General features: G+C 35.4%; 2 protein-coding genes across 3 annotated transcripts; one reads left to right on the top strand and one right to left on the bottom strand.

Moving 5' to 3' along the window:
* LOC109724134 (putative tRNA pseudouridine synthase) lies at positions 4973-9357 on the bottom strand. The gene is made up of 7 exons (XM_020252839.1): positions 9038-9357; positions 8894-8929; positions 7949-8061; positions 7236-7384; positions 6642-6786; positions 5782-6219; positions 4973-5681 (listed from the first exon to the last, which is right to left on the bottom strand). The coding sequence occupies exons 1-7, from the start codon at positions 9303-9305 to the stop codon at positions 5220-5222; spliced, it is 1611 nt and encodes a 536-aa protein (XP_020108428.1). The 5' UTR covers positions 9306-9357; the 3' UTR covers positions 4973-5219.
* On the top strand, positions 5915-15710 carry LOC109724135 (cationic peroxidase 1-like). 2 transcript variants are annotated; one of them, XM_020252841.1, is made up of 5 exons: positions 5915-5970; positions 13421-13577; positions 14305-14496; positions 14606-14771; positions 15112-15710. In XM_020252841.1, exons 1-5 carry the CDS (start codon positions 5945-5947, stop codon positions 15495-15497), a joined length of 927 nt encoding a protein of 308 aa, XP_020108430.1. In that variant the 5' UTR covers positions 5915-5944; the 3' UTR covers positions 15498-15710. The 2 variants fall into 2 exon arrangements, with proteins under 2 accessions (XP_020108430.1, XP_020108429.1); XM_020252840.1 differs by lacking the exon at positions 5915-5970 and having other exon boundaries at positions 13302-13577.

The following is a 16756-nucleotide window of genomic DNA, read 5'->3' as shown; positions in this document are numbered from 1 at the left end:
ATCCTCGTTGCACAACAAATCGATCACGTACGTACGTCATCATCTTATTAAATATGAACCTTTCATTTCCTTGGCCACGAGTCTACAACATTCCATACCATCCCTATTTTATTGGGAACCTATATTCTCTTCCTCTCCTTTATTGATACTTTATAGGGATGAGGAGGAATATATTGCTGAGTCGTACGCGTTTTGCATATTCATCAGCTTTTCACGTAGAAAGAGAGAGAGAGAGATATTAACAATATTCAGCATTATATATATTTTATGATATTGATATTTTGGATAAGAGCATTATATTTTATGGGTTTGATTTCTATATATAGCCATTATGCATGACATAGATGGTTTAGAGCAGCAATACTATATATTCCTACAGTTCACTTTTTTGTTGTAGTCGTACAACTCTACCATCCACGAAAATTCATATTAATCCAAACAAACCGCAGGGGGTTGAGATTAAAATCCTTATATTAAGCGTTATAATACTGTTCCAACCTTTAGATTAAGGATTGTAATCCTACAGCGCTTTTTGGATTGTACACAGTACACGTAACATTTCTCTATAGTTTATCTGCTCTCTACTACACTTATAAAGGGGAATATTAGAACAATATTTTTGAATCATATCCTATAGAATGCATCCTAGCTATTAAATATTTTTCCTTTCCTTTTACATCGACCTTTTGAGTAATTAACTAGAAAAAATTTTTCGGGGTGTTTCCTATCATATTGACCTTTTGAGTCTTAGATTTTTTTTCCCCTCATTTTTTCACTATCCTATTGATATTTTAAATTTTATAGAATATATATATAGAGAGAGTTGAGCTGGAATGCTATCGATAGCAAACGAACTCTGTTACCACCCATTGTTTTTAATAATAGAGCATTCAAATTGATGATTGACACCATTAAATATAATCTATATCACTTGAAATATTTAGAAATCAAATTTTAAATCTTTTTGGCATCATTGGTTTAATGATCAAAGAGTTTCAAAATTTATAATTTTAATGGTCGATATAAAACGTTTTCTTGTTTAACGGTATAAAAAAATTCAAATCAATTAAATTTTGGTTAAAAAATTCTTTAAACTATTTAAAAGAAGGTCTATACTTTTGATCTGGATTATAAAACTACTGTGATCACTTTTTAAAGGATATTCATTTTTAGCCATTCATTTTTGCGTCTACTTGATGGATAAGAGAATAATATCGAAAAGACATAAAATTTGATTTTTAGATGCTTCAAGTGGTATAGATCATGTTCAATGGTGTCGATCGTCGATTTGAAAGCTCCATCATAAAACACAAATAGGTGACAATGAAACTTGTTTGCTACCGTTAGTATTATAGCTCAACTCTCTCTCTCTCTCTATATATATTCTTTTCCTATCCGATCAGTTCTTTAATTCGAATTCGTTTTCTTTTCTACCAAATTCATCTTTTGGCTTCACGAGGATACACGTATGTGTCTATTTTCATTCTCTATCAGATTGATCTTGAGAGAGAGAGAGAGAGAGAGAGAGAGAGAGAGAGAAAGAGTGAGAGAGAGAGAGAGAGAGGGGATGCATATATGGCTCCATCCATAAACATGGTTAGTGCCAGGTATTGCCATGTTTGGCTGCATGTAATTCTCGACAAGGCTCTCGTGAACCCTCCCTGTTCTAAGCTTGTTCTTTTTCGAATGGCATGACCCTATAATACACAACCACTCTCTTCATGCCCATACCCCCAAAACAATATAAATGCATGTCTCGCTTCTTGTCCTCTATTAGTCTTAATTTCCAAATGCATTAGGTTCAAATTAAACTTCCTACAACTTACATATATCCTTCGTTAGGGCATAATAGGACCCCAAACTCTGGACCTTCTGTTTCAATACCATGTTAAACAAATGCAAAATAATTAATCGTTGTTCTCTAAAAGCTATAGCTAACAGACAACTATAGCGTTTTTATATATATTTATATTCAACATTACAAAAAAGCCATATATATATAATTGGCTTCAACAACAACCTGGTTTTCTCTAATGATATAATTAAGTTCGGTTTCATAGATTTGTCGAGAATTTTGTGCCTAAATATCATGACTGTGATAATTTAGATGAGGAGTTTCATTCTACATACTCTTATAATCAAGCTAAACTTGTGAAGTAATTGATTCATTAGCACCACATTAAGGGTCCCTATTCGTGCCAGTGGCTCAAGATGTGAAAAAGGGGGGCCATATAGATAAGAAAAACAAGGAAATCAAGGATTTGGTTCAAAAGCGCGTAACGCTTAATCGAGTCATATATTTGTACCCGTGCCAAGGTGCTTCTTAATTAGGAAAAATCTAAGAACACAAAGCAAGATTCCACAAAAAGAGCTTATGGGATTACTATTATTTAGTACCCTACTAAATTTTGAGGTATCACATGTGTAGGAGATGTTTATATTTTGATTTGCAACTTTAAAATGAAGTATCACATGAATACCAAATTTCATATGCTAAGTAGCAAAAATTAAAGATCTAAATAATGCTTGCTTTTCTTGTAGTTTTTGCCCTAATGATTGTCCTAAAGAAATTTTTGGTTGAGACCCGATGAACTTGTCTTGGCCCATCCATCACATGACAGCACTTTCCTTTTAACTTCTTATGCTTTCTCTTTATCCTCACACATAGAGGCTTCACTTGTTAAATTATTTTGCTTGAGAGGATAAAAAGGTGGTCTAATACGGTAAAACCTGATCTTTTTTTCTTTTTGTATTTTTTTGTAAGTTTTAAGATTGTTCCCATGCATGCACATATATTTATAATTGTGTATATATATATATATTAAGCTACTATTACTGTAATCTATGTTCCACCTGTGAACAATTCTATCTCTTGGGCGTTTTTTGGTCTACATAATGTTTATCATATGTGTGGACTACTCTAGGATTCTTGTAATATACTACCAAAGGTCACGTGAGAGTAAGCATTTTTAAAAGTACACTCACATGCAATTGTGGAGAAAACAACAAAAAATCAATTAAAATATAAAGTGGCGGGATAAGTTGGCATGTTGTACAAGGAGGAAACAAGGAGCCAAGGATGGAAAAGAAAATTCTTGTGGAGTTCAAAACATAATTTTTTTTTAAAAAAAAAAAGAAAATTAAGGGTGATATGGTGAACAAAAAGGACAAGGGAGTTTGTTTGGGTATCTGCGTACATGACTCATGGAAGTACTTCACGTTTTGGATTTAGTAGCGGCATGAGTTAATGGCAATGCAACAAAAATGAAACACAAGGGTGGTGTTCTTGTTTTAAGAGTACTATTCATCTGTGTACAAGAGATCTAAAGAGTTGAAGCATGCACAGTGTTTCTCAAAGAAAACCACTGTACCTTACTTTAACAAAAAAGGCTTTTTTTTAAAAAAAAAAAAAGGAAAAGAGAAAGAAAAAGGGAAAAAAAAAATATGCTCGTGAGATATACTTGGAGTCGCTCGTATGAAGCTTTGTAAGCTTTGTAAGAATTGGAGAGCAAACACATAAATAATACATAAACATGTCGGCCTATAATACCATATATAGTATTTGAATTTTGATTATTAACGTTACTACAGTGAATATACGATTTGAATTTGAGTTGAAACCAAAGTTTAAAAGCGTGAGTTGAGCACCCAATCAGAACCTCCCAATGTTCAGACCGAGAAGCCCTAAAATCTATATAAATACTTTAATATGATCGCCAACAAAAGTCATAATTTTTTATTATCTTTTTATTTATTTTTTCATATGTAGCAACTAAACAATATTATTGTTTTAACATTTTGCAAACTCTACAACTCAACAGTTGGATTTCAACTTGAAATTATAAATCATATTTACCTTCTCGTGGTTTGCACTCCTTTACTAATTAGATATCATTATAACTGACCGTTCCTAGAGCAAGTGGCAAAGGGCTTGGCGGTCGGTACTCGAGACCCAAGTTCGAATCCTAGTTGATTCATATTTCCAGCTAAGTTTATTTCGAAATGAAATAAACGAAACGGATAGCGTGCTACNTCAAAAAAAAAAAAACCTAGATATCATTATATATGCTAGTGTGTAAAGTATTATAGAATTTATTTATAAGTATAGTATTACTCACTATGACCGACCGTCCATAGAGTAAGTGGCAAAGGGCTTGATGGTTGGTACCCGAGGTTCCAAGTTCGAATTCTAGTTGATTTACATTTCTAGCTAAGTTTATTTCTAAATGAAATAAACGAAGTGGATAGCGTGCTACCTATATCTCTCTCTCAAAAAAAAAAAGAAGATATGAAGAACATGTTAGTTTATTTCTAAATAAAATAAGCGAAATCAGTAGTGAGCTACCTATCTCTCAAAAAAAAAAAAAAAAAAAGATATGGGGACCATGTTCCATGTACCATGCAATAATTTCTCCCATATTTGTATTGTATAGACACTGATATAGACTAATCCAATTGCTCTCTTGGAACTTGAATTCTCTATCAGCGTGCTCAGGACCACCGAATCAGATTGTATTTTACTTCAAATTTGCACCAATCAGTTGGCCTCCTCCTTTCGATTTTGTAACAATAATGATAATACTTTATTTTTATTAATGTTATTATTTATTTAAATAAGAAGTTTCTTGTTTCTCGGTGTGATTTTTTTTTCTTTTTTTTTTTTTCATCTTACTTGATCGCATGGTTTCTCATGGCGTTAAGTTTAGATCTAATTAGTTTGTTCAATATTTCTACAATAATTTTAAACCCCTTTATGTAATATATATTGTTTTTTCTTTTGTGGAAGGCCAGTTAAGCAAATTAATTTACTACCCAAAAAAAAAAGTCCATCGAATGCTTGTTGTATCTAACATAGAAAAACAAAAAAAAAAAAAAAAAGGGGAAAAACAACTGAGGCCCTAAACAGCTTTTGTTCTGACCAAGCAAATTGATAAATCAATTTCCGCTATTTCAATGTTGTGAAAAACCAAAATGATTAGAAAATTGTTTCTTCTTGTAAATTAATGCAGATACAATTCAAAAACCATATCGTACTCTCTCGTTACAAAAATGAAGTTATTATAGACTCTTCATGGAAAACAAGGTTTGTAAACAGAAAATCTAATGCCTACCCAGTAACCAAATAAACATCAACTCTATGAATATTAGAACAGTAGGAAGAAAAAGAAAGTCCCCGTGCGAATTAGATCAGGGGAGAGGAAAAAACACAACCCCAGCATTTATTTTTCTGATGATTCAGTAGGTGATGTTGCGAAACAACTGTGACTCGATCGAGATTTTCTCACTTGGACATACTCTTCTTTCCAAGTTTTCCATGCCTTCCTCACGTCCTCCATCTCCGCATCCGGTATTCTTGTGTACATGTCCAAATTATCAACCCACTCCTTCCATGGCGATTTGGATACATCCAAGAACTTTGAGACCTGGGGCACTAACACAGCTGAGTAGAATTCATCGACTGATTTCTTGATTTCATCGGACTCGACCATCGTCTGAATTTCAGGCCGGACAATATTTCCAGGTTTGTTTCTAATAAAGAAACTGCTGTCCCTAAGGATGAGGACTTCGGAAGGAGCAAGAGGTAAAACAATGCGGGAGAACTTTACAAGAGAGAGTTTGATAATATCTTTGGATAGCAATCCGCGCTTAACTGCAACGGCGGTCCCAACCATTTTGCGAATCTGTTAGCATGACAAGTCGAAACATCATAGGTGATAAATACTAAATAGACATATAAACTGCCATCATAGTCCAGAATTGCATTCCTGAAGAATTCCTTACCTGATGTAGCATGAAGGATTCCCCACATATGGACAACTCCACATACTCTGTTCCTGAAGAGTTCTCCAGCTTTCCACAGGAGCAGCTAACGATCTTTCTGAAGTGTGATGCATTTAGTCGGTCTATTTCATCAGGCTCATGCAGCCATCTTGCTTTAACCACTATGCAAGTCTCTGAATCTTTAAATTCATCCTTTTCTTTCTCTGCACAATCATCTGCTACTGTACTGGAGTCCCTATAAGAAAGAACACTTGTATGCTCTTTGCACTGTTCTGATGCAGCATTATCACCCTCGGAGTCGGAATCACTGATAGTCTCAGTTGCTTCGGAAGACATAGCATCCTTTAACTTCCTGCTGCTTCTGTTCAGGTGGCGTTTCCCAGAAGGGCTTTTCCTATACTTGGAACGAACAGTGTAGTTGTGAAATGGGTGTTCTCCCTACAAGGAAAAGCAAACAAGAAATATATATACTTGCTCGACAATAGGTCAAATCTGTACAATCTGTCACAATTTCTATTTTCAAATAACCAAATATCATAGAAAGGAACTCATGCCAAGTGAGCAGTCCAAATTAAATGTCTTATGCCACAACCCATGCATTACAACCCTATCATAGCTGAGCCTTTGTATTAATCTTCTACTACTCGAAGTTAAATTTTTTATGCCACTACCCATGCGTTACAGTTCTATAATTAGCTGAGCCTGCGTAGAAATCTTCTGTGATTTAACAATTACATCAATCATCATATAATGTATAGCACAAGGATTGGACAATTATACTGTACGCATCATTTACTGGACATATCTAATGGAGCACCACTGAAAACAAATGTATCCAGACAGCAGCACTGAAAAGGTACCTCAAAACCTTTAAGTATATCATTGAAATCAGATATATGGTCTTCTATTTCTGCAAAGGTGCAACCACCTTTGATCCCAATAATTTCAGCAGGGAGTAGATAAGAGTACATACGGACCATGCATTCTCTTCTTGCATCAAAACTCCTATTAATAAAGTTTACAGTTAACTAGTAAGAAAGAGAAACACATAAACCCAAAAAAAAAAAAGAAAAAAAACCAAGGATAAATTGTCTGAAAATTATAAAAGATGTTTCAACATGTCCGACTGAAAGCACACAGCTCAATAGTAGGAAAGGAGCGACGTCCATAAGATCAAAGGAGCCTTCAAGCATTGGTGGCCCAAAAATAATTTGGAAGAAGTAGAAACAACATCAAAATATTATGCTATTGAGCAATTTCGGTAAGAGAAAGAGGATTTGTTAGTAAAACCATAAGGTTTGGAAATAAAATGTTAATCATTGTTAGAGATGTATCAAATGGCTGCTGTCTCATATTATGGTTGATATACATTAGAATGTACCTTTCACTTTCTGCAAGAAGTGAAAATGACAGAGAAATTAAGTGAAAGTAAAGCAAACACATATTTTTCTTACTTTTGAGAAGGTAAAACACTGAAAACTCTGACATTGCTGGGTAGATGAGAGTTGATACACTTTGCCAGATTAGTACCGCTAGGATCTGCTCGCCATGCATGTTCAGGGATTTCCATCTTCAGTGAAATCATGGTCGCTAAGGAATGGACCTGAAAGTTGTAGAACCGAAGAAATTGAAACAACTCAACTACAAAAACTAACGAACAAAACAGAGGAAAAAAATTGTTCAAACCACACTCTCAAGATACAACGGATTTTGAAAAACTAGAAACTCGGTGTAAATAACATGTGATAACCTTAGTTCTTTTCTAGTTTTTGGTTAAAAAAATCTTTTGGGTATTTACAATGTGATAATTCCGTACGACAAAACGCACTTATTACAAATGCAATCTGCTGAGAGGAAATATATCTAACCAATCCTGTAAACATGTAAATATTTCAACAATCATGACTGGGAAGATAAACTCATATGCATCATGATATATGTCATTAACTTTGGCCATCTTAGTCTATAAGTAGGTCTGCAGAACACAGGTGATAAGAACAGAATTACTAGGGAACCAAACAAGACCAAGTATGTGCAACGCAGAATGCTTAATGTGATAGAACTGAAGGGAAAGAATGAACTTCTAACTCAAATGAATAATGTTATTTCATGATACTTTCATGCCATTTAGGAAAAAAGGGCAATTTGGCGATAGAACAATGCATACCCCTTTATCAGTTCTACTACTCCTGGCCCACCCAATTTTATGCAGGTTTCCCCAATTACTATCACGAATACCACCCGCCTTAAATATTCCAGATTCCAGTTCTCCTTCAATGGCTACACGGCAAGATCGGAAAGCTTAGCAAAACCCCATCCACGCTAAGCTGATGACATGCATAATATAATTAACATCTTAGTAAGCAGCGGACGATAGGGAAACATGTAACTACCTCTGAACAATAACATGTCCAGAGATTTAAGGAAATCGCAAATAAACGCACCGCCGACAAAGAAATGAAAATTCTTATATCCTCTTGAAAATGAAGTATACATAGAAAGGAGAGCTGTTCTATGTCTTGCCTTTACTTGAAAAGATTATCGATAGAAAAGAGCAGAAGATAAAATTTTATCCTTGGAAACAGTCATATTGCATACATAATACATTTAAGAGAAAATCATCATACATCTAAAAGTTACCCCAATCATAAGTATCAACCAGTTTTACTCTGCAAACAGAAGCTTGGTTTCAAACGAGAAAACAAGTGCATAAGTATTTTTTAAGTATCTCATTGGCGGAAACATGCACAAGTAACATGAATCTGGTAGATCCAAGTGCATTTAAGAAAACTCACATATGTAGATAGCTACATTTTATATTACTTGTCCATTGTATGGAAATGTGATGATGAAGAAGTGCAAATATCTAGGCGGGGAAATAAACATTTATAGCCATAAATCCTTAAAGCTAATACTCGTTTCAAATTTCCATCTTTACATCTGGTTTCCGTTAATCAGCATGTATCCGATACCCAATCTTCACCATGTTTCTATTATATCAAGTAATAATTAAGAGAATGGAAATGATTCACATGCAAAATAACGAGCCCAAATAAAGGCATTTAGTTCATCAACGAGTAGAACTAAATTAGGGTTTTCCAGATAAACTTACTCGGGAACGAGCTCACAGTGTGCTGCTTCTGAAGCCCTACAAACAGAGATTAACAATTAACACAACTAATCCACTTTACCAATCACATAAAACATCTAAATAAAAAAAAATGAACCGAAAACAGCGAAATCGGTGGGATCGTACCTCTGTAATCCGTTCCCACGTATCCGACTCGCATCACGACCTTCTTCTTGCGAAAGGATTCCCATCGCGTCTCTCCTTCGTGATCGGAACAGGGAGAAGGTGGATGCGGTGAAGGAGCTAGAGAAGTGGAGGAGCAACGAACAGGAGCTGATATTCTAGGGTTTGAAGGGGGGAAGCGGGGTCTAGGGTCGCGGAGGAGGATGTGGGAACTAGGGTTTGGGAGGAGACGCGGAGAGAAGGGGAGGCGCAATAAGGAGATCCCGGCCATTGGAGACGGTCTCGCGAGAGCAAGGTGGAGCAGCGAGTAATTAGAGAAATGGAGTTTCGATAAAGGAGGACGAAGATAGTGAAGTTACCAAAATGCCCCCGTTTGATAATGAACGGGTTCGGTTTTTCTTTTCTTTAAGAAACCGACAGCACAACTGGGCCGAGCCCAAGTGGAGCGGAAATGATAAAAGGGCCCGGGCCGGATCGGGTCGGGTTGTAATCCATCGAGTTGGATTAATGGGCTGGATCTGGTTGATTGAGAGGTCACATCCAGAAATATTTTAGAAAAACAAAAGAATATATCAAAAATTGAATCAAAACAAAATTTTATCAAAAATTGAGGGCTACTGCTGCAATTTTACAAGCCAACCAAAGAGACGTAGATAACTCGTAGTCCACCCTCAAATTTTCCAACATGAGTCCAACCAATTTCGTCGCTCATTAATAAATAATCAACAGCGACGTGGTAGCTTCTTCCTAGCTAGTTGGATCGCAAAATTAGATTCCACAACAGTTCACGTGCCGCCCCCCGAAATTAGTCCTTCCCCGCCACTCACGGGCCCGAACCCAGGCCCGAAAGGTCAACAATTTACAATGGACTCGGTTGCGGCTCGAGCGTCACAATCAGTTCGGTCCGTGGGGTTTGTCACTTACTAGCCTCTAGAAGTGTAAAAATATTTTAGAATTTTAAATTGAAAACACGTGGACTTCGGTGGTCCTTTACGCCACTCTTTGACTAATCTGGCATGCATGCACGTGTGGCTCTATCTAACGACGTCTCGTGCATGCACGAGTACCATTTAGCCCAATCGGTTTAATTAATGGATAAAATATCAAATGCATTTATTAGCACATCAATAATACAACTCAATTATTTCTTCTCAAAAAAAAAACAACACACTCAATTATCGTAGCTACGATAGCAAGAATAAATATTCATTTCTGATCAAATTTGAAATATGCCAACTGCTGCTAGCAATGACGCGTAATTTAAAATATACGTAAGTGATAAATTTTAAAAAATATTTTAATAACAATTTTGATATAGTGAAAAGCTGCTCATAAAGTCAATTAGGGAAATTAATTAATCAATTTAGCATCAAGCGTGTGGGGTTATTGTGCACGTTTACGCCACATGGCTTAGCTGCAGAAATGGTATGTAATTTGCCTAGTGCGACATGACCAAACCACACATTATAGAATACAATAACCCTCCTCGCATGCCAACTTAATTCTGATTATTCTCCTGCATGCATGCCAGCTTAATTAATTGTGATTAAGTGAGGCCAAATAATATAATATTTCTTGACAATTTAATTTGCGGTTCAGTCCATGGTCACCTGAGGTCCAAATTTGCAAAGATGCGCTTTTATATCTCTAATTATGTAATTAGTTTGTAAGATTTGAGCTACACAATGTCGATAGCTAGATTTGTAGATACCCTCATCCTCGCACATTAAGTCTCGAATTCAAGTACTGCTTCAGTCGAGTTATAAATTACTTAAAAATGTAAAAGTTTAATCAGCATATTCATATTTCGAATTAATCCACAACATATGTTGAAAGGTATTACTATTTGTTGGCGAAGTAATTAATTCACGCACGCACTCACGGAAATATGGGTTTGCTTGCCAACTAATTATCAATTTGGATGAGTACAGCTAACTTTTTAGTTATAATAAATTAATATAAAATCTGAGTCCACCATGTAGCAGTCGAAATCAGTCACGTAGGGTGACAAAGGATTCATGAATACAACTTGAGTTGTCTCTCTTGCCCCCTCTTACTGAAATAAGGATCGATCTTTATTAATTTACTTGGCCTCTTGGAATGTCGCTCTCATTTGGTGCTTTATCTCTTGAGGAACCTTCTCGGCTGGCATCTGTAATATCTTTTACGCGACGAAAAAGTGAAAGCAGTAATCTCAAACGGCGATGCTGCTATCTGTACATCTATAATACAAGTATAAATTTTATATTCTAATCTCTCGTTAGCTCATATTCTAACTTATCCCGCCTACTTTTTTTTTTAATACTAAAAATAAAAAAAAAATCTTAAAATTTTTTAATAATGTGGTGTAAGATATTCATCCCCCTATAATAGGAGTGAATAAGTAGTATTTTTCGATCTCAAATGTTCACGGATTGTTTGTATCAGTTGTGGGGTGGAGTCCTAGCTCCGCAAACCACACTGTAGTGAGAAAAGCATTGGATTCAATGCTTGGGTGGGCCGCTAAGAAACAATAGCTTTTTTATATTTGCAAGCAATTCAAGCACTTAGATTCGTCGAACCAAACAGTCTGTTTGATTCCCAAGTGTGCCCCACAAATTCAAAAGAAAAACCAAACTTGATATATATTAGACATGAACCTAAGAATGTGACATATCTGATATACAGAACTCATCTATATATGGATTAACTAATAAATACAAATTATTTGCTCTCTTATAAATTATTCGATATGAAATCATACAGGTACCCTTACCAAACTATGTTAACTCTACGTCAACAATTGCAGATCCAAAAAAAATCTAAGTTCTCTGCAAATGAGTAACAACCAAAATAAGTTGCCACTTTTGTCAAAGACAAATTGTATCTATTATTATACATCATAATGAGGGAGATAGGTAATATGTCATTTCCATAGTCCTTGTAATATGTTTGTATCTTGTGAAGGCTTATCCTCTCAAGGGCGAGGCACAGACGTGATTGGCGGAAACTGCTCCTTCCTTTGGCATGAAGTAGAAGCTAAGAAACATAAAATTAATGGTAGTGATTAGTTGAAGTGGTCATAGTACTGATTTAAGATCATATCGTTAAGAAAATTAATTCGAGTGAAGCTCAAATGTAATTAATGCACTCGAATCATTAAATAACTTAAAACACATTTGATTGATGGCTAATGAGTGTAAGTCTCCTTAGAGAAGAATTTTTGAGAAGACAAAACGACTGATGGAGTCCCTGCTGGCGGAGATTAGATCACTCAAGGAGTTATGGTGCCGAGGTCCATGTAGTAAACACGGTTGAAACGTTTCATATTTTAGTTGAAGTGTCTTTTTTTTTCCTTTTTTCTTTTTTTTTTTTTTATGTCACGAGGTCTTGGATGCCTTCTTTTGTAGCTAAGTTCATCCCATAAATGAATGAAGCGGTAACATACTAACTTTTCTAAAAAAAAAAAAGTGCTCTTTCACAGTGGGTGGCTAAAATGAGTCCAGCATGTAAGGATTTTTTTTTCCCAGTAGTTAATCATATTTAAAATAGTCTCAAATTAGTTTATCTACTGTCATATTAGAAAGTGTTGGCAAAAAATATTGGTAAATAAAGAGTCGTTGTATATATATACTGATGCTTATGTTATGTGTCAGTGTGATATATTCCGACATTTCAAAGCATCAAGATTTTTTCAAGTCCGAACGATTTTGACTATTTATATAACAGTACTTTAGTGTCAATGTTCGCTATATAGTGAGGATATTTGAAGACATTTTTTTCTAGTGTCGTAAAAGAAATGTTCTTATAATGAAATTTTCTGGTAGTGTATGACATATTTTTTGTTAATGAAAGAAAAATTTTATTCGTAAGACATAAAAAAAAAAAGATAATTTAAATATAAGCAAGACCTCTATTATTTGAGCTCAAAATAAATGCTGTTTTCTTTTCTCTTTTTGGAGAAACATATATTGGATCGATCGACACATATGCCATGTACCGATTCGATGACTTTGTTTGATCACTTTTCATGCATTTAATTAAGTGGCTATGCGGTTCGATCGATTGCGACCCACACTAGTTGGTTGTTGGTTGTGTGGATATATATATTGATCATTATAAATGCACTAACATTAATCCAGCTATATAAGTGATATCTGAAAAAACGAAAAACACAAAAATCCAGCTAAGCAGGTTTAATAATGTAGGATAAATCTTGTAGAAGTTTCAAATCATTGGGAACATGACAATGGGACAAATAATGGCTATAAATACACGTGCATTGCATTGGGCACTAATCATCTATAGTTGATCTAGCCACCTAGGAATCCTTTCTTTTCCTTTTCTAGCCATGGCTTCTCGTGCTTCTGCTTTAAGCTGCTGCTGCTGCTGCTTCTTCATTTTAACTTCACTAGCTTCAGCTCAACTGTCGTCGACTTTCTACGACTCATCATGCCCCTTGGCTCTGCTTACCATCGAGACGGCGGTCGTAGTTGCGGTGACCGCAGAGCGTCGTATGGGGGCGTCACTGCTCCGACTCCACTTTCACGACTGCTTTGTTCAAGCAAGTTCTTGCTCCACTCCCTTCCCTTCGATCATTCGCATATATGTACATACATAGTTTGCGACTATTTGTCCTAGCTTTCAAATAGTTTCTTTAATTTGTCTTGTAAGTGATAGTCAAATGCACGCGAACAATTTTTTCCTTTGGTGGTATATATGCTGAACCGAACTTCTGAATCTTAAAACGCAGAAGCTTAGTTTCGAACTACAATTTTCATCTACTCAAACCAGAAAACAATAAGTTTGTGAAAAGTCAAGCTGGGCCAAACAGCAAATCTATAAAAGTTGTCGGTGATTTTTCGATTTTGCTATAGGGTGAATCGCTATTCATTCCTTGTAAAGTTAGTATTATTAGAAGATAGACCAAATTTTCCAAAATTTTTTATTTCCAGCTCCTCACATCCTATCAGCCTGACTCTACTGTGCGCTCCACATGGTTTTTTTTGGCTACTTAATAAAGTACAATAATAGAGATAGCTTTTAATGAAAACATCGATTGGGACCTTTCATCCACTACTACTACGTACATCAAAATTATAAACCAAAATGAAGCAAATTTTACTTGCCAATAAAATAACTATTAATCACCGTCAACTTAACTAATTACTTATTTAAGAATCCTAATATTGTTGTTAGTTCAGAATATTAATAAGTTCTCTAATGCATATAGTTTGATTAATTATATATGGTACATGTCGTTAATTTTTATCGCATGAATCTCGCGGCAGGGATGCGACGGATCTGTTCTTTTAGATGACACTTCGACCTTCACCGGAGAGAAGTCGGCCTTTCCGAACAAGGGATCCTTGCGAGGATTCGATGTGGTCGATACCATCAAAGCTCTACTTGAGATCGTGTGCCCGCAAACGGTGTCGTGCGCGGACATCCTCGCCGTCGCCGCTCGCGATTCAGTCGTTGCGGTACTACAATATATACATATGCAGTTCTTTATATCTTTACGTATCTCTGTCTCTCTCTTTCTGTCTCGTACTTTGTCACGCGAACCGTTGGTTTCGATTTTTTTCTCAGCTTGGCGGTCCGTCGTGGACGGTATTGTTAGGCAGGAGGGATTCGACGACGGCGAGTTTAAGCGCCGCTAACTCCGACTTGCCATCTCCGTTCTCCAGCCTCAACGGTCTTATCTCAGCCTTCGCGAAGAAGGGCCTCAGTACTAGTGACATGGTTGCTCTCTCAGGTACAGATAGTTGAAATTTTCAACCTAAATTTTTATAGGTCAAGAGAAAAAGGTTTCACAAATTTTAGTTTTTTTGACACGAACACTCGACAAACAAATTATTTGATTTACAAAAATTTTACCAAATTTAGTTTGGACTTTTTAAGTAGTTTTTTCAAAAACTAAACAGACTATTCTAGCGTCTATTGCAAAAAAAAATCATCAAAAAAAATAGTTTTCATATGATTAATTACAGTAGGAAAATATTCAATTATTTCGTATGCGTGTTCATGCACCATCAGTTATCGGAGTACGGAAATTTCATAATTTAATGTTTACATTGCACCTTTTGACCCTGCAGGAGCCCACACAATAGGTGATGCGCGGTGCACCAACTTCCGAACTCGGATCTACAACGAGACCAACATAGACTCGTCCTTCGCGACAGCATTACAAGCCAATTGCCCGTTCTCCGGTGGTGACAACAACCTCGCACCACTCGACACTTCGACCCCGACGATCTTCGACAACTTCTACTACAATAATTTGGTGAACAAGGAGGGGCTTCTCCACTCCGATCAGCAGCTCTTCAACGGGGGCTCGACAGACTCGCAAGTTAGCTCATACACCACGAATTCTGCGCAATTCTTTCGCGATTTTGCGACAGCGATTGTGAAGATGGGGAACATCAGTCCCTTAACAGGAAGCAGTGGAGAGATCAGAACCAACTGTAGGAAGATCAATTAATTAAAGATACGATAAACTATCGGTTTGCGTGGTTAATCTAAGTGTTACAAAATTTTCTTTTCCCATTGTTTAAACATGTAGTTTGTTTTGGCTTGTTTTCACAAGATTCGTATATGATGTCGCTTTATTATACTAGAATCAAAACAAATGTATTCAAATCAATCAATCCAGCAATAAAATGAAAGGAAAAAATGATGATGTATTTAGCTATTAGAACAGCTTTTTATTTGTACCATTCTTGTTTTTTTTAGACTTCAAAATTGCCCATGCATGTTTTTAATCAACGAACCAAATGGTATCCCAATTATTTACTCCTTTTGCCTAAACAGTGAATATATGCTAGTTTTCCTTTTTCCCATTCATATTCTTTTTCTATTTATGGCATAAAGTAAAGGTTGAGAGGTAAAGTAAATAATATTTTTATTGCTATATGCTGCTTAAATAGTCAATCTACATTACAAATATCTACATCAATCTAATTAGTCTCCTATCAAATTAACTCAAAATTGACCATTTTTAACTGTTGAATTAATGTCGTAGGCTCATGATTCTAATCACTTATATCATCGCCTATATACTAATGGATATATTTAGTTAACATGAATAAAAGATCAATTTTGAATATAATAATTTTTCCCATGTGAACGGGAGGAGCTAGAAAAATTATTGTGGGGGCACGCAATATCTTATATATACATCACACTCATGAAGTCTTATTATGTTGGGCCCGAGAATCAGATACTAACATATCAAACGTGTTTCTAACATTAAAAAAAAATTATAAATTGTTTACATTAATTTTTAATTGATCATGCAATGATCTTTTTTATACTCTGGATTTTTAGACTTATTTAATACTTAAAATCATAAATCCTAGCTGGGCGCCAATTTATTAATAGTCGAATAAATATGGCTCTTAATTAATACTCATAAGTCATAACTTATTATGCAAAAGACTATTTATATGTAGTGAATTAATACTTACATGTCAATTATATATACAAACAAGTTATCAAATACAATATGCACAAATTTTTTTTTTCGGATTAGCATTCGTTAGATTTTAATTATAATCAAATTGGACATATGCCTTAGATTGTTAGCTAGAAAAACCGCATTGAAAATCTGATTGATTAATTATCTAACTAAATTTTGTGATAAAAATTAATAAATGAACTTACAGGAGAGCGCTAAAATTCAAAATAGATTATAGAAGAAAAAAGTCAAACGATTTGATCCGGAAGTGTACGAACACTGCC

Source organism: Ananas comosus, linkage group 18 (genome assembly GCF_001540865.1).
Source record: "Ananas comosus cultivar F153 linkage group 18, ASM154086v1, whole genome shotgun sequence".
In the NCBI taxonomy this organism is placed as follows: Eukaryota; Viridiplantae; Streptophyta; class Magnoliopsida; order Poales; family Bromeliaceae; genus Ananas; species Ananas comosus.
The sequence above is the reverse complement of the archived record's forward strand: the minus strand, read 5'-3'. Positions and strand labels throughout refer to the sequence as shown.